We start from the raw sequence: 21,437 nt of genomic DNA on the forward strand, positions 1-21,437 counted from the left end.
TCTTTATTTGGATCTGCAATGTACATGGAATTTATTTCTGTGTATGTGTGAAATAGGGATATAAGTTTTTTTCTAAGAGCACCATTTTTTCAAACCCCATTTATTGGATGATTGATTTGTTCTTTCTCCACTTGTCTGAAACGTTACCTTTGGCATATACTAGATATCCATTTATAAATTAGAGTGTTCCTGGGTCAGTACCATACAGTTTCATACTATAGCTTTACAGGGCTGCAATTCCTTATGAGGAACTTTCACAGTCAGATGTGCTTTTGGAGCCCATTTTTTTCCTTCATAATGCTATTATTTAGTATTCTGTAATCTCACACATTATGCTTCTGAATGAAATGTATGAGTAATAACACTAAATGGGATATATGTAAACAAGTAGCTTCATATCAATTCAGGTCTGGGTTTGCTCCTAATGTGTTAAAAAGAAAAAAAAATATTTACAGAGGTTGTTTATTTATTTATTTATTTATTTATTTTTTACATTGCAAATAAAGGATTATGGACTTGTAATTCATCTTGCTAATTGGGGAAGTCTTTCTTCTTTGTTCTTCCATTTCAAATTGTGATGAGTATTCATGTACCTTTATTTTTCCATTTGAAGTTTAGAGTGACCTTGTTCAGTTATCGGAAAAATTTGTAGAGATTTTCGTTGGGATTGTGCTAAGTAATTGGGGGAGTACTGACACCTTTACAGTGCTTGTCTTCTAAATTCATGAACATCCATTACTTTTATTTTGTTCAGGTGTTCTTTCATGTCTTTCAGTAAAGGTTTATAGTTTTTTTCCAAAAATGCTTGCACATTTTTATTACATTTGTAGCAAAGTGTTTTTATGAGTTTTTGGCTACTGTAACTGGGATTTTAAAAAAATTGCATTTTTCTAATTATTATTACTGGTGTACAGAATAGTGTTGATATTTATATATTGTTCGTTTAAGATCAATATATCAACTTGTTGAGTTCTATTATTTGTTCTGAGGTCTTATCAGTTGATTATTTGGGGTTATCCGGTTAGAAAATAATACATCGAAACTTGTAGTTTCTTCCTTGCCAATCTTTATACCTCTTGTTTCTTTTTCTTTTTCAGTTGTATTTTTTCAGTTTTCAGTTATTAAGACATATAAAACATTTTTAAAATGGTGTTTACCATTAAATATATTATGCTGTAACCAAATTTAGGTAGAAGGGGAGATCTTCCTCAAGTAAGGGTAATGAAAGGTTTTTGAGACGGTAAATATTATTTGAGAATTTAATGTGTGATCTTTTCATTACAGATACGGTGTAAGATATTTTTTCAAGATTGGACAGCTGAGACCTGTTACTTCTGATTAGCCTTAAGAAGACTTATAGCCATAGAGAAACGTCACAGACTTCCTTTTTTTTTTTTTTTCCCCTCCCTTCTTACACCTTTCCTGGCACCTAAGTTCACCTTGCAACCATGTATGGAAGTGCTCGCTCGGTTGGGAAAGTGGAACCAAGCAACCAGAGCCAAAGCCCTGGGCGTTCACCTAGGCTGCCACGTTCTCCTCGCTTGGGTCATCGTCGAACCAATAGTACAGGAGGGAGTTCTGGCAGCAGTGTTGGAGGTGGAAGTGGGAAAACCCTTTCAATGGAGAATATCCAATCCTTAAATGCTGCCTATGCCACATCTGGCCCTATGTATCTCAGTGACCATGAAAATGTGGGTTCAGAAACACCTAAAAGCACTATGACGCTTGGTCGTTCTGGGGGACGTCTGCCTTACGGAGTTAGAATGACTGCTATGGGCAGTAGCCCTAATATAGCCAGCAGTGGGGTTGCTAGTGACACCATAGCATTTGGAGAGCATCACCTCCCTCCTGTGAGTATGGCATCAACTGTACCTCACTCTCTTCGTCAGGCAAGAGATAACACAATCATGGATCTTCAGACACAGCTGAAGGAAGTATTAAGGGAAAATGATCTCTTGAGAAAGGATGTGGAAGTAAAGGAGAGCAAATTGAGCTCTTCAATGAATAGCATCAAGACCTTCTGGAGTCCAGAGCTGAAGAAAGAGCGAGCTTTGAGAAAAGATGAAGCTTCGAAAATCACCATTTGGAAGGAACAGTATAGAGTTGTGCAAGAGGAAAACCAGGTTAGTTACTTATGTATATTTTATCTTTATTGGCTAAATTCATGTATGTAAAGGAAACATTCTTTTTCTTTTCTGTGTGTTTCCCTTCTGTGTTCATTTATCTTCATTTTTCCTATTTATTTTCATATTTCTTTTGCAGATTTGGTCTGACTCCCTGTGCTTTTTTTTTTTAATTAAAAAGTTTTATGCAGTTTTACTGAGATATATTTACATCCTACAGCCATCCAGGTTGTACCATTAGTTGTTCACAGTATTATCACATAGTTGTGGTGCAGTCATCACCAGAATCAATTTTTTTCTTTTTGGGAGAAAAAAATTTATTTGTAATTTCATGCTTCCAATTCTTACATGTATAGTAAGTACTATGTGAACTTGTATTTAGGAGATCAGTATTAGACTTAGTGCAGAACTATGTCATCTGAATTCATTTGGAGAAATACGTCTTAGCCATTCTGCTTACAAATATCAGAACGAGCTGCAAAGTTAGAAATTAGGGCATGTACAATAGTTTTTAATCTAAACTGCCTCCCTCACTTTTTTAACTTACTATGGGTTAACTGTAGTTGAATGTTTATTCTTAAGACAGGTTAAGCATGTTACTATTTTGTATAAGTGGTCCCCACTTAGAACAAAATGAAATATACTGGCATCATACAATGAACTATACTGGTATCATAGGTTACAAAAATGGGTGGAAGTCAAAATGGCTCTTTAAGGTTGGAAGGACCCTTTAATATTCATCTTTGGGCTTAAGGAAAAAAAAAACAGTCCTGTACTGCATTTCACTTCTCTTAAAAATAGGAAGTGTTTTAGCAGCATGCCAGTTATAACCAGTTTTACAATCATGCCAGTTATAACATACATATACTGGCACTTTAGCACAAGGACAAATTTTTAAATTAATCGGAACCTTTAAAATTAGGCTATAGGAGAACCTAAGATGGCGGCTAGGTGAGACAGGGCAAAAAAACACCTCCATGAAAAATACTAGATAAAAACCAGAAAGTGACCCAGAATACCACTTCTAGCGATGCACCAGCTGGACAAGGTCTGCTAAATCCAGAGGGGCCGTGCACTTGGTGAAACCGGGAGTCTGCATTCTGAAACAAGTGAGTAAACCAGCTGAAAGTCCTGTGGCCGTGCTGTAGTGTGGAGAAACTGCAGATTGGCGTTTGAAGACGTACTAGTTCTTTTTAAAAAAAAAACAAAACAAAAAACCCAGGAGCGGCTGCAGATACAGCAGTGAGAACCGCGCAGTGAAGCACTGCAGGAGTGGGCTGTAGCTAATGCCTCGGTGTCTGGTGTGGAGGATAGGCCTCCCCACACCTGCTGCTGATTGTCTTGGGGCCAGAGGAACGGAGGGGAGAACCAAAAGGAGAAAGAAACCACACCCCTTGCAGCCGGCTTCCTGGCGTGCTGGCGACAATCCTGCCTGGGGCTGTACCCACAGCCCAGAGCCACGCGAGGAGACCCAGTCTGATGGGGAGTATATCCCACAGCACCCCGCACATGCCACAATATCGGCCGTGGATAGTGGCCTTGGGTGCAACCACAGCTAGTTGTCCTGGAGCTGGGAAGGCAGAGTTTTGTGAAAAGGGAGGAGTTGAGATGCCTCATTCAGCCATTTTTGCATCAGGCTGGGAGTGGCCCTGCACGGCCTGGCGGCCCAGGGCTTCCCTTGAGGGAAGGTGTGCACTAGTGCTGTAACACAGCCTTCCCTCAGCAGAGGTCCTGGAAGATCCCAGCTATGAAGCAAAGCGAATGCCAGGAGGCCAAAAACAACAGAAGATCTTAAAGCATTTGCTAAAACCAGACGATATGGAGAACCCAATCCCAAACACCCAAATCAAACGATCGGAGGAGACACAGTACTTGGCACAATTAATCAAGGGACTACAGTCAGAGAATGAGAGCATGGCACAGAATATAAAGGACGTGAAGAAGAACATGGCACAGGATATAAAGAACATAAAAAAGACCCTAGAAGAGCATAAAGAAGAAATTGAAAGAGTAACTAAAAAAGTGGAAGATCTTATGGAAATAAAAGAAACTGTTGGCCAAATTAAAAAGATCCTGGATACTCATAATACAGGATTAGAGGAAGTTGAAGAACAACTCAGCATCCTAGAAGACCACAGAACAGAAAATGAAAGAACAAAAGAAAGAATGGGGGAAAAATTGAAAAAATTGAAATGGATCTCAGGGATATGACAGATAAAATAAAACATCCAAAGTTAAGACTCATTGGTGTCCCAGAAAGGGAAGAGAAAGGTAAAGGTCTAGAAAGAGTATTCAAAGAAATTGTTGGGGAAAACTTCCCAAACCGTCTATACAATATAAATACACAAAGCATAAATGCCCCGGAAACTCCAAATGGAATAAATCCAAATAAACCCACTCTGAGACATATTCTGATCATACTGTCAAGTACTGAAGAGAAGGAACAAGTTCTGAAAGCAGCAAGAGAAAAGCAATTCACCACATACAAAGGAAACAACATAAGACTAAGTAGTGACTACTCAGCGGCCACCATGGAGGCGAGAAGGCAGTGGCATGACATTTAAAATTCTCAGATAGAAAAATTTCCAACCAAGAATACTTTATCCAGCACAACTCTCCTTCAGAATTGAGGGAGAGCTTAAATTCTTCACAGACAAACAAATGCTGAGAGATTTTGCTAAGAAAAGACCTGCCCTACTTCAGATACTAAAGGGAGCCCTACCGACAGAGAAACAAAAAAAGGAGAGAGAGATACGGAGAAATTTAACAGACATATGTAGAACCTTACGTCCCAAATCACCAGGACATACATTCTTCTCTAGTGATCATGGATCTTTCTCCAGAATAGGCCATATGCTGGGACATAAAACAAGCCTCAATAAATTAAAAAAAAAGCAGTTGAATATATTCAAAGCACATTCTCTGACCACAATGGAATACAAATAGCAGTCAATAATTTTTTATTTGTAGCTCCACTATTTACTTCCTACAGGATATAAAATACATAAACTCTAATGACAAATCAGTGGTTTTGGACTCCATGTAAAATATGTATTTTTTGACAAGAACTATATAAATTTGGGGGAATGGAGGAGTATGGGAACATAGTTTATGGGTTCTATTGAAGTTAAGTTGGTATCAAAGAAAACCAAGATTGTTATGGATTTAAGAGGTTAAATTTAAGCCCCACAGTAAACACAAAGAAATTATCAGAGAATATGACCATAGAGATGAAAAGTAGAGTGTGGGTTATGAGAAGTGGGGGAATGGGCAATGGGGAGTTAAGAAATTAGTGTAGGGTTGTTGTTTGGGGTGAAGGGAAATTTCTAGTAATGGATGGTGGGAAAGAGCATAACATCATTCTAAATGTGATTAATCCCACTAATGGAATGCTAGGGAGGGGTTGGAATGGGAAGATTTAGGCTGTATATATGTTTCCACTATTGAAAAAATAAAAAAGACAGTCTAAATAGATGACAATTGAATGCCAAGGATGATCCTGGATGGGAACTGAGGATGGAGGACAGGAGGCTCAAAAGGGACACAGTTGAGACATAAGAAAGAAAAAAAAAACAACAAAAACAAAGGAAATATAGAATGTAAGCTTTGTATCAATGTTGAATTTCTTGAACTTCTTAGCTGCACTTAACAGATTGCATAAAAGAATGTTCTTGTTCATGGGAATTGTATATGTGAATTATAGTGATTGTTCAAGGATGTGTGCAGCTTGCTCTCATATGTTCAGAAGATAGAGCAATAGATGATGGATGAAAGATAGGGAGGGAGGGAGGGAGGGAGGGAAAGAAAGAAATGGCGGTGTGACCGCATGTTAAAGTTGATGGATCGGGGTATCGGGGGAGGGTGGTCAGGATATGCTGTGTATGGGGTTTGTATTGTTTTTGCAACTGTTCGTAACTTTGAATTTATTTCAAAATAAAATTAAAAAAAAATTTAGGCTGTGGTATAAAAAAGACTCTACAGTCTTACATTCAGCAAATTCATACTAAAATAGTCTATATTTTAGGATAAAACTCAACAAAATTTTACTTATGTTATAAGTTTATTACATGTATTTACATGGCTCTTTCTTGCCTAGATACATTAAACTTTTGCATTATACAATTCCCTACTTAATGCCAAACTCTACAGGGATCATTTGAGGCCAGATCACTGTCAATAGCTTGTACTATTTACCACAATCAGTTTTCGAACATTTTCATTACTTCAAAAAAAATAATAAAAGGTAAATAGAATACCTAAAGCATCCTGCATCCCCCATCTCCCCGCCCCCCCCCCCCCATTACTCATTTACTTGCTGTCCCTGTTTTTCTACTCCTCTGTCCATACACTGGATAAAGGGAATGTGAGCCATAAGGTTTTCACAATCTCACGGTCACACCGCATAAGCTGTATAGTTTTACAGTCATCTTCAAGAATCAAGGCTACTGGATTGCAGTTCAAGAGTTTCAGTTATTTTCTTCTAGCTATTCCAATACACTAAAAAGGGTTATCTGTAATACATGAGAATAACCTCCAGAATGACTTCTCAACTCCATTTGAAATCTCTCAACCACTGAAACTTTATTTTGTTTCATTTCTCTTCCCTCTTTTGGTCAAGAAGGCTTTCTCAATCCTGCGATGCTGGCTTCTGGCTCATCCCCAGGAGTCATGTCCCACATTGCTAGGGAGGTTTATACCCCTGGGAGTCATGTCCCACATAGAGAGGATGGCAGCGAGTCCACCTGCTGAGCTGGCTTAGAGAGAGAGGCCATATCTGAGCAACAAAAGAGGTTCTCTGGGGGTGACTCTTAGTGGCCCTGTTTTTTTCTTATTTACCTTGGCTGCTTGTTTCCCATTTCTGCTTGTTTCTTTTTTCTGGCTTTTCTTTTGCTTCCTTTCTTTTCTTTTTCCATGTACTATTTTTTTCACTTCTTGTGAGAATATCTTCTGTCACACTCTCTAACATCCGTTAGCAAAATTACTGCAGACTATGTAATTTAAGTGTAAGGTGTAGCATTAAGATTTGCCAGAATAAACATCAGAAAAAGTCAGTCTTAACAAAACAAAGAAACAACTATCAGAAGGCAAATCAATATGTTGTCCTCACAGAAACAAATTTACTAAAAAAAAAGTAGATATTGATGATGTGAATTTATTTTTAAGTACCAACAATGAGTAATATTCTTTCCATTGTTGACATTCATGAAGGTTTAATATATATGATTTTCTTTTGGTTCTTTAATTCTTTGAGTTTTATGTGGAGGAAAAGCTACTTTGTATTATTGGTTGCTCCTAGAAAACAAATGGGTAGACTAGGCATTATAAATATGGTACTTTGTAGTTCAAGAGCTAATGTTACCTTATTAGATATGCAAAACATTCATTTATTATTTTTCTACAGTCTTTTGGGTTTTAGATGATATCTTGGAGATGGCTATGTTACATTCACTGACACATTTTATGACTCCAAAGATGTGAACAAATCATATTCAAGCTCCAGCAATTAAAATTGTAAATAGAATTTTTGTTTAAAAGATTTTAGAACATTTCTTAAATTTGCAAGCTTGAATTATTGGCCTCCTTCAAAAAATTATCTTATACTTTTAAAGGAGAGTTCTGAAGTAGCTGTCTCTCTGTTGATATAGTACTTTATTTCTGGGTTAGGTTACTAAGAGTTATGAAGAAAGTAATAACTTATCTAGATTCTGCAGCATTCTAGAATGGTGCTAAAGAAGGGTTTAGAAATGATCTCTGTCTCTGATGAAGTAAGTTTATCTTAAGATTTCTGTTTGTCTTACTATTCTGTTACAAATACTTAGCTGAGGTATTTGTCTCTACTGTTTTGGTTACTTGAAAGTCTCTAATTACATTAAGTTTTATATGTTAAAGTCCCAACAATAAAAATTAGCTTATTTTTTTCTGATTATAAAAGTAATACAAAAATACATATATAAGAGAGTAAAATTTACCCCCAAATCCTTCTATCTACTGATAACTTTACTGTTTCACTGTTAGCATTTTGACATTTCTCCCTTATTAAATATCTTTGTGTGTATATGTGTACAAATTTTACATAGATAACATATTATAGATGTTATGCTATGAACTACTTTATTAAACCAATAACATTTCTACTGTATATTAAAGCTGCATAATATGTATCTAAATAATTTTTTATGTTACATGCAATTCTATTGCATTCATACTAGTTTAATATCACAGTAATATATAACTAAATCAGTATTTTAATACTTGCATGCAATTCTGTTGTGTCTATACTAGTTTAATATCACAGTGTTAAAAATCTTCTCTAATTTATTTGATAGTAAAATGCAAATTAAAAACTAAATCTTAGATTCGTTTGAATAAAGAATTTCAAATTAATTAGAAATTATATTAATTTTGTTTTTTCTCAGATGCATTATAACCTCAAGCTACTTTGCTTTTATTGTCTAACCAATGATTAAATTTAATTTATTATTACACAAAATGTGAATGTTTTATTGATGTACTTAAATCTCTACCTCTCATAGACACCAAGACTTTTAAAGGAAAATAAAATGTTCTGTAAAAAGAACAGTTCTTTAGGAAATTCCTTAAGTTTGAGTCTTCAAGGTTTTAAAAAACTAAAATAGACCCTTGCAATAGATCCTAAAAGTAAGAACAGGGTTCTTAAATGCTGGCTGAGATATATCTGCATCAGTAAGTATGTTTAACAATAGATTCCCAGGCCATACTTCATACCAACTAAATCCAAATCTCTGGAGTTGGGGTTGAGAGCATCTCTCTCTCTCTTTTTCTTTTAATAATTCAATTTTATTTAGATATATTCACATACCATGCAGTCATACAAAGTGTACAATCAGTTGTTCACAGTACCATTATACAGTTGTGCGTCCATCACCAAAATCAATTTTTGAACCTTTTATTTCCACACACACAAAAATAATAAGAATAAAAATTAAAGTAAAAAAAACACTGGGTGCCGTTTTTTTTTTTTTTTTTTTTGCCCCCATTTTTCTACTCATCCACCCATACACTGGACATAGGGGAGTGTGATCCACATGGCTTTCCCAATCACATTGTCACCCCTCAAAGCTACATTGTTATACAATCATTTTCAAGATTCAAGGGTCCTGGGTTGCAGTTTGACAGTTTCGGGTATTTACTGCTAGCCGTTCCAAGTCATTTGATCCTAAAAAGGGTTATCAGTATTGTGTGTAAGAATACCCTCCAGAGTGACCGCTCAGCTCCTTTTGGAATCTCTCAGCCACTGAAACTTATTTCATTTCATTTCACATCCCCCTTTTGGTCAAGAAGAGAGAACATCTCTTTTTAAACAAGCTTTGGGATGTTTAAGATTTGGGATGTTTAGAATTTAGTACATCTAATTCTTAAACTTGACTGTTGCCCATCTTCCATAGATGATGGTTCTGCAGTGCTGTTTTTGAGCTGAGTTGTAAAAGAATAGAAAAGAAATGAAGGACCATTGACTCAGTGCTTCTCATCTTTTTTTTTTTTTTTGTCATATTGCACCTCAGGGATATAACATCCTCCTGTTAATAATGATCATTAACTGTGACAGGGACTGTCAGTGGGGTGTGTGTGTGTGTGTGTGTTGGGAAATGGGATGTTTAAATCTTAGATATGTTTAGTTAAAAACAGTTCTCCAGGTGATTTTGATGCCCTGCCACCTTGTGAATCATCCATGCACAAGATAAAATATTGAAGTGATATAAAGCAACAAAATTGGGAAATACTGTTCCTTGAATTGACATTTTAGTTGTTGGAAAGTAAAGTACACCACCAAAAACTACCATTTCTTAAAATAAAATTACCGTATATTTTGAAATTTTTTATAGTTTGATACTGAGTTGTAAATAGAAGACAAAAGTAATAAGCTTGCTTTCTGTGGTCTTTTGGTAAAGTGTCAATTTAATATAGGTTTTATAAACCCTGTGCATGTATTTCTAAAATGGGTATTGGACTCTTTTATTTTTAGGAAAATGTGGTTGGTAAATTTAGAGTATATACTGTGGATATATTAGTGCTCAGATATGAGGTTCTTTGTGTGTATTTTGACCATTAAGCATCATAGTGCATCCTACTTGAATGTCATCCATCTCAAATGCATTGTTAATATAAATCACAATTTACTTCCATTTACTTTAAAAGTGGCTGAGAGGGCTTCCGCCCAGCTGGGGGAAGAGGCAGGACGATGGGACGGCAGAGCGAGCGTGCGTGGAAGAGTTGCGGGGCTTGGGTGCTGCGGCCGGCCTAACCTGAGCAATTGGAGGCAAGATGCAGGACCCCAATGCAGACACCGAGTGGAACGACATCCTGTGCAAAAAAGGAATCTTGCCTGCAAAGGAAAATTTGAAAGAATTGGAAAAGGACGCCGAAGAAGAAGAAGAGCGAGTCTTTCAGCAGACAGTTGTGAAAACCTACGAAGATATGACTTTGGAAGAGCTAGAGGATCATAAAGATGAACTCAGTGAGGAGGATGAGCGTGCTATTGAGATGTACAGGCAACAAAGACTGGCTGAGTTGAAAGCCAATAACTGAAGAATAAACTTGGAGAAGTTTTGGAGATCTCGGGAAAGGATTATGTCCAAGAAGTTACCAAAACTGGTGAGGGCTTGTGGGTAATCTTGCACCTTTACAAGCAAGGAATTCCCCTGTGTGCCCTGATAAATCAACACTTCAGTGAACTTGCAAGGAAGTTTCCTGATGTCAAATTTATCAAAGCCATTTCGACCACCTGCATACCCAATTATCCTGATAGAAATCTGCCCACAATATTTATTTACCTTGAAGGTGATATCAAGGCTCAGTTTATTGGACCTCTAGTGTTTGGCGGCATGAACCTGACAAGAGATGAATTGGAGTGGAAATTGTCGGAGTCTGGAGCTGTCAAGACAGACCTGGAGGAAAACCCTAGGAAGCCACTTGAAGACACGTTGCTGTCCTCAGTGCGGAGCTCGGTCCCCACCGGGAGAGGCAGCGAGTCCGAGGAGGACTAGGCCGCAGCCGGGGTGACCCTCAGCCTTCTTGATGTGATGAGCCAAATGCGTTTTTAGAAAAAGGAGAATGGAGGATTCATCCTTCTGTTTTTAACCTTTTATAATTATATTTAAAGTCTTTTACAACTCAGAAATAGTCATTGCTAGGAATCTTATTAAATTTTTTGCAACATTCTTTTTAAATTTATGATATGTCCCTAAAACAATAAATAATTAAAAAAGTTAAAAAAAAAAGTGGCTGAGAGTAACTTCTTATATAAAAAATATTGTGGAAAAATTGCAGGTGAATATATATTTCCCTTTAGAGTAGATTTTTTTTTTTTTTTTTTTTTTAAAGCCTTCACCTTTCAAGGTTTTAATCCAAGATGATGGCATAAGATGATCCAGGGTGCCATTCCCACACAGAATCTTTGAACAACTAGTGGAAACCGACCATCTTTCTCTAAACATTGGAAAATAGTTAAAGGCTTGCAGTAACTGGATCAGTGCCAAATCAAGAAAACATAGCTTTAAATATGGTAGGAAAAACTCTTGATGCCCTGGCTGGTCCCTTTCCCATCCCCCTCACCAGTGCAGTGTGGAGCCAGCTTGTGCTTCCATTGTGTGTCCCTGTCCGTGTTTGGGAGGGAGCAGAGGAACCACTAAGTACATACTAGGGTGCCTGAATGTAGGTTCCAGTCAATTGGGTAGCACACTGAAATACAGAACTAGGAAATTCATCTCTCGTTGTCCCTCCCAGAAACTTGTCCTGCAGGCAGAAACAGCTTGGGCACAGGTAAAGCAGTATAAGAAACAATTAAGTCAAAGCAGAATGGGGCAAAGGATTATGCTTTAAGTCAAACAATAGAGCACCCTGGAGTGGGAGGAAGTCTATTTTGTAGGGAGTTGAGGAGACTTTCAACTTTCTGTAAACAGTGAATTCCTAAGGCCAAGAGGAAGCACAAGAATTACAAAAGATGGAAAGGACCTTGGACTCTCCATTTGCCTCAGGTTGCTCTTCTTGCTAGGAGGGCTAACCTCTGAAGGAGAGCATCATCAGGTTAGAGACAATATGCAAAGACTTTTAAATGTTGTGGGTTTTTTTTGGTTTCTTTGTTTTTTTTGCATTTGCTGGTTTGTTTTTGTTAGCTTCTGGCACTAAAGGAAATCTCTGCTATCTCAGTAGCTGGATACAAACTTAAGGAACAGACAGCTCAGACTAAATCCAAGAGTTAACACTTCATAATATTAAAGGGTACAGTGTACAACAAAAGATTACAACACAAAGAAAGAAACAGGGTGTTTTGGATGAACCATCCACAAAAACAAGATAAAATTCCAAAACCATCAAGAAAGAGTACCAGACTTTGGACATAGCAGACAAAAACTTGGAAAAAAAAAATCCTCAGTATGCTCAAGAAGATAAAGGAAACATAGAATGATATAAAGGTATCAGGAACACAATGTATGAGCAATGTGAGGATCTCGATAAAAAGATAGAAATTTAAAAACGGGCCAAACAGAAATACTGGAGTTGAAGATCACAACAACTGAAATGGAAAATTGCCCAGGGGGTTTCAACAAGAGATTGGAGCTGGCAGAAGAAAAAATTATTGAGCTGCAAGTTAAGGCAATTGATTCAGGCTGAGGAAAAGAGGGGAAAAAAGAAAGAAAATACATGAACAGAGCTATAGAGACCTGTGGAATACCATCAAGCATACCAACATATGCAGTATGGGCATTACAGAAAGAGAAGAGAGAAAGGACAGAATAGTCAAAGAAATAATGACAGAAAGCTTCCCAGATTTAATGAAAGTCATGAAGATCCCTGTTCAAGGAGCACAGTGAACCCCAAACAGGTTAAATTCAAGGAGAACTAGGCTCAAACATATAATATTCAAACTGTCCGTAATGCCAAGGATGAGAGAGTTCTGAAAGCTGCAAGAGAAAAGAAATGTGTTAGGTACAGGGAATCCTGATAAGATTAGGTACTGATTTCTCATAAAAAAGATGGAGGCAAGAAGGCAGCAGAACAAAATATTTAGAGGGCTGAAAGAAAACAATAGTCAACCAAGAATTTTATGTCTGGCAAGACTGTCTTTCGAAAATGAGGGAGAGATTAAGATGTTCCCAGATAAACAAAAGCTGAGGGAGTTCATCATCATTATACCTGCACTACAAACAATGCTAAAGTGAGTTCTTCAGACTGAAAAGTTCTTCAGACTGAAAGGAAAGGACACAAAACAGTGGATTGAAGCAGCATAAAAAAGTAAAGACCTTCCCTACAAGCACTGCTAAAGGGAGTTCTTCAGACTAAAAGGTTCTTCAGACTGAAAGGAAAGGATGTGAGACAGTGAACAGAAAAAGCACAAAAAAGTAAAGATTTCTGGTAAAGTTAACCATATGGATAATTATAAATGCCAGTGTTGATATATTGTATTTTTTGATATGTAACTTCACTTTATGATGAAACTATGGTTTTTGAATACAATGTATAAAGATATAATTTGTAACAAGTACAACAGAAAGGTGGGGGGATAGATGTGTATAGATACAATGTATGTGTATATATTGAAATTAAGTTGATATCAATTCAAACATGATTGTTAAAGATTTAGGATGTTAAGTATAAGCCCCATGATAACCAGAAAGAGAATATCTAGACAATAAATTTAGAAGTAATGGTACACTACAAAAACTCAAACAAATTTGAATGTGGCAGTAATGGAGGAATTGAGGAACACAAAAGGTATAAAAGCCTTACAAAGACCAAATGGCAGAAGTAAGTTCTGCATTATCAGTAGTGACTTTAAGTATAATTGGATTAAACTCTTCAGTCGAATGTTAGAGACTGTATCAGTAAGCGTTCTCTAGGGAAACAGAATCAACAAGAGTTATCTGTGAATAGAAGATTTTATAAAGGTGTTTTACCCAACTGTGGGGATGCATGAGTCTAAATTCCGTAGGGCGGGTAACGAACTGGAAACTCTGATGAAGGTGTTCAGTGAACTCCTCATATGCTGGCTAGCCAAAGAAGTGAAGGTCGTCTCTCTTTCTCCATTAAAAGTGTTCAACTGATTGGATTAAATCTAGCTGATTGAATTGTGGCAGACGTGCCCTTTGTTGTTGTGTTGATGTAATCAGTCACAGATGCAGTCAATTCACTGATTATTTAGTAAACCAGCCTTCTGGTTTCTGAACCTGCCACAGATGTCCTTGCAGTAACAATTACACCAGTGCTTGCTTGGCCAGACACCTGGACACCATTACCTGGCCAAGTTGACACATGAACCTAACCATCACAGAGACTGACAGAATGGAGAAAAAAGCATGACTCAACTATATGCCATTTACAAGAGACTCAGCTTAATTTCAAAGACAGAAGTAATTTGAATGTGAAAGAATGGAAAAAATATACCATACAAGTAGTCACCAAAACTGAGCTGGGGTAGATAAAATGGACTTTTAAGTAAAAAAAAAAAAAAAAAAAAAAAAAAAAAAAAAAACAGTTACAGGGGACAAAGATGGTCATTATATACTGATAAAGGGACAATTCAATAAGTAGGTTTAAGAAATATTAAAATTTTGCATCTAACAGCAGAGCACCAAAATATATGAAGCAAATACTGACAGATTTGAAAGGAGAAATAGACAATTCTACATAAATAGTAGAAATTTTAATACACCACTCTCAATAATGGATAGAACATCTAGTCAGAAAAGCAATAAGGAAGTACAAGACTTGAATGAAACCCTAAGCGACTAGACCTAACTAACGTATATAGAATCAAAGGAGAGCTGGGGTACCTATACTAGTGTCACATAAAATGGAGTTTAAGTCAGAAACTGTTATGAGGGACAAAGAAGGTCAGTATATACTGATAAAGGAGTCTATTCAACAAGAAGACATAACAGTTATAAATATGTATGTACCTAATGACAGATCCCCAAAATATATGAAGCAAATATTGACAGTTTTAAAGGGAGAAATAGACAGTTCTTCATTAGTAATAGTTGACTTGAATATACCACTTTTAATAATGGATAGAATATCTGGACAGAAGAGCAATAAGGAAATAGAAGAGTTGAATGATACTCTAAGCCAACTAGACCTAGCAGACATATATAGAACTCTTTACACAGCAGCAGAACATAACATTCTCTACTGCACATGGATCATTCTCCGGTATAGACCATATATTAGATCACAGAACAAGTTTCAGTAAATTAAAAAATATTTAAATCCTATAGTGTGTCTTTTCTGACCACAGTGGAATGAAGCTAGAGATCAGTAACAAAGAGAGAAATTGAAAATTCATAAATATGTGGAAATTAAACAATAAACTCTTAAAAAGTGAATGGGTCAAAGAAGAAATCACAAGGGCAATTAGGACATATCTTGAGGTGAATAGAAATGAAAACACAGCATACCAAAACTTAAGGGATGAAGCAAAAACAGTGCTGAGAGGGAACCTTGTAGCTCTAAATGCTTACATTAAATGAAGAAAGATCTCAACTGAAGGATCTATAAAAAGAAGCATTATCTAAACCCAAAGCAAGCAGAAGGCAGGAAAGAACAAAGGTTAGAGTGGGGATTAATTAAATAGAGAATAAAAAGCAATAAAATCAAAGAAAAGATAAGTATATTCTTTGGAAAGATCAATAAAATTGAAAGACCTTAGGTACACTGACAAAGAAAAAAGAAAGAGGATGCATATAACTAAAATTAGAAATGAAAGGGAGGACATTACTACTGACCCCACAGAAATAAAGAGTATTTTAAGAGGATACTATGAACAATTGTATGCCAACAAATGAGATAACCTAGATGAAATGGACAAATTCCTAGAAATACATAAACTATACTGATTCAAGAAGTAGTAGTGATCTGAACAGACCAATCACAAGGTAAATAAATTGAATCAATAATAATAATAATAATAAAAACCCCAAACAGAGAAAAGCCCAGGACCAGAGAACCTCACTTGTGTATTTTACCATAAATTTCAAGAAGAGTTAACACCAATACTGCTCAAACTCTTCCAAAAAATTGGAGGAGGGAACAATTCCTAACTCATTCTGTAAGACCAACATCACCCTCATACTAAAGCCAGAAAAAGGCACCATGAGAAATATCCCTTATAAATATGGATGCAAAACACCTCAACAGAGTACTACAAACTGGTCTAACAGCACATTAACAGAATTATATACCACAATCAAGTGGAATTTATTCCAGGTATGTAAGTGTGGTTCAGCATAGGAAAATCCATTAATATAATATGTCATATTAACAGAATAAAGGAAAAAACCCATATGATCACTTCAATTGATGTATAAAAGGTACTTTGACAATATCATACATCCCTTCTTGGTAAACACATGCAGAAAACTTAGAATAGAAGTAAAATTCCTCAACATTATGAAAAACCCCCAGCTAACATCATGTTCTAAGATCAGGACCGAGATAATGATGCTTACTGTCACCACTGTTATTGAGCATTGTACTGGAAACTCTAGCCAGAACACTTAGGAAAAAAAAAAAAAAGAAATGAAAGGTCGAAAGGTCTGGAGGTTTGAAGCTGTATGTACTCCCAAAAAACATGTTCGTAGACTTAATTCATTCCTGTGGGTGTGAAGTCTTTGTTAGTAGGACCTTTATTTTTTGGTTACTTCAGGTAAGGTGTGTGGACCAGCCCACCCAGGATAGTTCTTAATCCGATTATTGGAGCTCTTTAAAAGCTGAATGAATTTGGACATGAGAGAGAAAAAGCCACAGGAAGGAAGAAGCTGAAATCAGCAAAACCCAGGATGTGCTGTCACGTGCCTTGCCATGTGCCTTAGGAGCCATGGGTCACTGGCAGCCAGCCCCAGAATGCCAGTCTTTGGAAAGAAAGCATTGCCTTGATGATGCCTAGCTTTCAATTTTCTTTTAGCCTCAAAGCTGTAAGCTAATAAATTCCCTTTGTTTAAGCCAACACATTGTATGGTATTTGCTTAAGCAGCCTCTGAAATGAAAACAAAAGGCATTCAAATTGAAAGGAAGGAGTAAAACTTTCTCTATTTGCAGATGATATACTCATATATATAGAAAACCCTGAAAGATCCACAACAAAGCTACTAGAGCTAATAAACGAATTGTACTAAGTGGTGGGTTATGAGATTAACAAGCAAAAAAGAGTAGTGTTTCTATACACTAGTAATGAACAATCTGAATAGGAAATCAAGGAAAAAATTCCATTAATAATAGCAACTGAAAGAATCAAATGTCTGGGAATAAAGGGAATGTCAAGGACCTATACAAAACGTTCCTGAAATAAATCAAAGATGAGCTAAATGAAGGGCATTCTGTTTTCATGTCTTGGAAGACTAATGTTACTAAGATATAAATTCTCCCTAAAGTGACTTACAGGTTAAATTCAATCCCAGTCAAAATTTCAACAGTATTCTTTGCCAGTCATCAAATTTATATTGAAGGCTAAGGGGTCCCAAATAGCTATAACCTTCTTGAAAAAGAACAAAATAAAGACTCAGAAATAAACCCTCACATCTATGGCCAATTGATTTTTTAAAAAAATTCAGTTTTACTGAGATATATTCACACACCATACAGTCATCCATGTTGTACAGTCAGCTATTCACAGCACCATTATATAGTTGTGCCTTCATCACCCCAATCCATTTCTTTACACCATAAAGAATAAAAATAAGAATCAAAAACAGAAGTTAAAAAGAACACCCAAATCATCCCCCTCATCCCACCCCAATCTTCATTTAGTCCCTGTCCCCATTTTTCTACTTAGCCATCCATACTCTGGGTAAAGGGAGTGTGATCTGCAAGGTTTTCACCATCACACTGTCACTCCTTGTAGGCTACATAGTTATATAGTCATCTTCAAGAGTCAAGGCCACTGGGTTGTAGTTTTATAGTTTCAGGTATTTACTTCTAGCTCTTCCAATTCACTAAAATCTAGAAAGGGATTATCTATATCTCAATTATCAATAGTATCAATATCGCAGCCATTGAAATTTTATTTTGTTTCATTCTACTTTCCCCTTTTGGTCAAGAAGATGTTCTCAATCCCATGATGCCAGGTCCATGTTCATCCCTGGGAGTCATATCCTGCGTTGCCAGGGAGATTTACACCCCTGGGAGTCAGGACCCATGTAGGGGAGAGGGCAGTGAGATCACCTGCTGAGTTGGCCTGGATAGAGAGAGGGCCACATCTGAGCAACGAAGAGGCACTCAGGGGGAGCCTCTTATGCACAGTTATAAGCAAGTTTAGCCTCTCCTTTGCAGCAGCAAGCCTCACGAGGGCAAGTCCCAAGATAAAGGGCTTGGCATACCAAACCGTCAGTCCTCAATATTTGTAAGAACATCAGCAACAACCCAAGTAAGGAAGTTCAACACTTCTGCCTTTTCCCCCAGCTCCTCGGGGTATGGCCAGTTGATTTTTGACATGACTGCCGAGTCTATTCAACTGGGAAAAAATAGTCTGTTTAACAAATGGTGCTGGGAAAACTGGATATCCATAAACAAAAGGATGAATGTGGATCCCTACCTCACAACATGTACAAAAGTTACCTCAAAATAGATCTAAGACCCAAATATAGGAATGAAAACTGTACAATGCCTAGAAGAGAACATAGAGAAGCATTGTCAGAATCTTTTTTTAGACAGTGGTTTCTTTGACTTTACACCAAAGGTACAAGCAGCAAAAGAAAAATAAGTAAACGGAACTTCATCAAAACTAAAAACTTTTGCACATAAGAGGACTTCATCATAGAAATAAAAAGATAGCCTACAGAATGGGAGAAAATATTTGGAAACCACATATCCAGTAAGGGTTTAATTTCCAGAATATAGAAATCCTGTAACTCAACAGCAAAAAAGAAAAACAACTCAAAAAATGGGCAAAAGACTTGAAAAGACATTTCTCCAAAGAAGATATGCAAACAGCTTATAAGGATATGTAAATTCACTCAATTTCATTAGCCATTAGGGAAATGCAAATCAAAACCACAGTGAAATACCATTTCACACCTGCTAGAAAGGTTACTATTAAAAATCCACTGAATTGCACATTTTGAATGAATGACTTGAATTTATGGTATGTGAATTATATCTCAATAATGTTGATTAAAAAAAAATAACAAGCTTTGGAGAGGATGTGGAGAAATAGGAACACTCATTTATAGCTGGTGGTAATGTAAAATGGTGCAGCTACTCTGGAAAACAGGTTGGCTTTTCCTCAAGATGTTAAATATAAAATTACAATATGACCCAACAGTCCCACTTCAAAGTATATACCCAAAAGAATTGAAAGCTGGGACTTGAACAGGTATTTGCACGCCAATGTTTATAGCAGCATTACTCACAATTGCCAAAAGAAGGAAGCAGTATAAATGTCCATCAGTAGATGAAAGGATAAACCAAATGTATATATATGCAGTGCAATATTATTGAGCCGTAAAAATGAAGTTCTGATACGTACAACACTGTGAATGAACCTTGAAGACATCAGGGTGAGATACAAAAGGACACATATTGTATGATATGACTCATATGAGGGAATCAGAATAAGAAAATTCAAAGAATTAGAAAATAGAATATAGTTTACTGGGAACTGGGATTGGGGTGGGGAATAGGAAGTTAATGCTTAAGTGGTACCGAGTTTTCTTTGGGGTGATGGAAAATTTTGGTAATGGATGGTGGTGATGGTAGCACAACATTGTGAATTTAATTAACAACACTGAATTATATATTTGTGATTAAAAGGGGAAGTTTTAGATTACATACATATTATTCAAATAAAATTTTCAAAAACTATGGCTGTACAGCACATACAGTGATCTCTAATGTAAACTATTGACTATAATAGTACAGTTATATTGTTTCTTCAGCTGCAACAAAGGTATCTCACGATTACAAAGTGTTAATAATAGGGAAAACTGTGTGTGTGTCAGGGTGTGGTGCATGGGAACTCTGTGTTTTCAGTTGGATTGTTCTGTAAACTTACAACTTCTCCATTATAAAGCAACAACGAAAGACTACCTTTCATGACTAGATTCACAATATACAGTCAATGCTTGCTGATAACGCTGAATATATGCCCATCACTGAGAAGGCTATTTTTATGAAGTGACTCAGAAATACCCCTTTTAATGAGGAAAAATAGTTTGGCACACTTCTTTATTTTCAATTAATAGAGGCAGCTGTTTATGCCTATGTTTTAAAAGTTATATGGAAGTAAAACAATAGCAATTTTCCTTCTAATTTTCAAGTTACATTCAATGGCAGAATATTTGACTCTTCTGAAAAGACCATAGCCAGTAGTCAGCACTTGAGTTCAGAGGAAGTCAAACAGTCCAGAGGATTTTCATGCCAAAAAAACCATGTGTGCTGAAGAAGGGTGAATGCTGTCTAATAGATTCCACCCCTTGTCCTAATTAAACACCAGTGCTAGCAGGAAGTTATTCTTCCTCACCCCCTATAATTACTACACAATCCTAAAATTGTATAACTTTGGTCCAAAAAAACGAAGGGTGCAATTTTAAAGTAAAGTGAAACATTGCGATGAGATATGGAGACGGAGAATGCTAATTAATAGATTATAGTCAGCCAGCAGTGCACCCTAATTAAACTCTGCATTTGTTATACACTCCATTGCCTCAGAAATTGGACATCTTCCACTTTATAAAGAAGATTGGTTTGATAAGATTTACAGTGATTAAACAAATTTCCCCCTTTTAGTTTGAGGCTAGGGAATTTGGTTCATTCTAAGTGTTTAATCAGATTTTCTCACAGAGATCTTGGTTTAGTATCCAATCAGATGTGAAAAGATATTCACTTAGATTTCCTTGATGTGTATAGTTTGTTATTATGCAGTCCTTTTAGAATATTGTTTCCAAAAATATTCAGCTGTTTTTATGTCCCTTACTTTTGTTAGGGAACTTTCAACTACTGGTGGTTGGAGAGGTTGAAGAATATATGCTTTACAATGAAGGCTGTTTCTTTTTCTTTTTTTTAAATTGAGGATAAGGTGGGTTGTTAGTGTATGGTTGCTTGATGAAAAATGAAAATCCAGCTGTGAGCTCAGTTGAACTTGCAGACGTAAAGCTTTGGACAATTATATATTTTTATTTTATTCTAAGCCAAAGGCAGCTAGAGGCATATATTATCATACTTTTTCCTTGATTATGCTTTCTAATATTTCTATATGCTGAATTTAGTTAGAAATTTATTTTAAATTATTTTCAAGTACTTTCTTGGAATTCTGTGTGGTAAGAGTACATTCTGTTTAATTACAAG

At 36.4% G+C, this 21,437-nt stretch overlaps 1 protein-coding gene and 1 pseudogene across 5 annotated transcripts in view; both read left to right on the plus strand.

The window, feature by feature from the left end:
• The window catches only part of ERC1 (ELKS/RAB6-interacting/CAST family member 1), an 805,513-nt gene that overhangs the window by 142,617 nt on the left and 641,459 nt on the right, over window positions 1-21,437 (plus strand). For all 5 annotated transcript variants that reach the window (XM_037845053.1, XM_037845055.1, XM_037845056.1 and 2 more), the window contains exon 3: window positions 1,285-2,123. In XM_037845053.1, coding sequence (XP_037700981.1) covers window positions 1,449-2,123 — 675 coding nt within the window. In that variant the 5' untranslated portion in view covers window positions 1,285-1,448. The remainder of the gene's footprint in view (window positions 1-1,284; window positions 2,124-21,437) is intronic.
• On the plus strand, window positions 10,425-11,306 carry LOC119541279 (annotated as a pseudogene).

Source organism: Choloepus didactylus, chromosome 8, assembly GCF_015220235.1.
Source record: "Choloepus didactylus isolate mChoDid1 chromosome 8, mChoDid1.pri, whole genome shotgun sequence".
In the NCBI taxonomy this organism is placed as follows: Eukaryota; Metazoa; Chordata; class Mammalia; order Pilosa; family Megalonychidae; genus Choloepus; species Choloepus didactylus.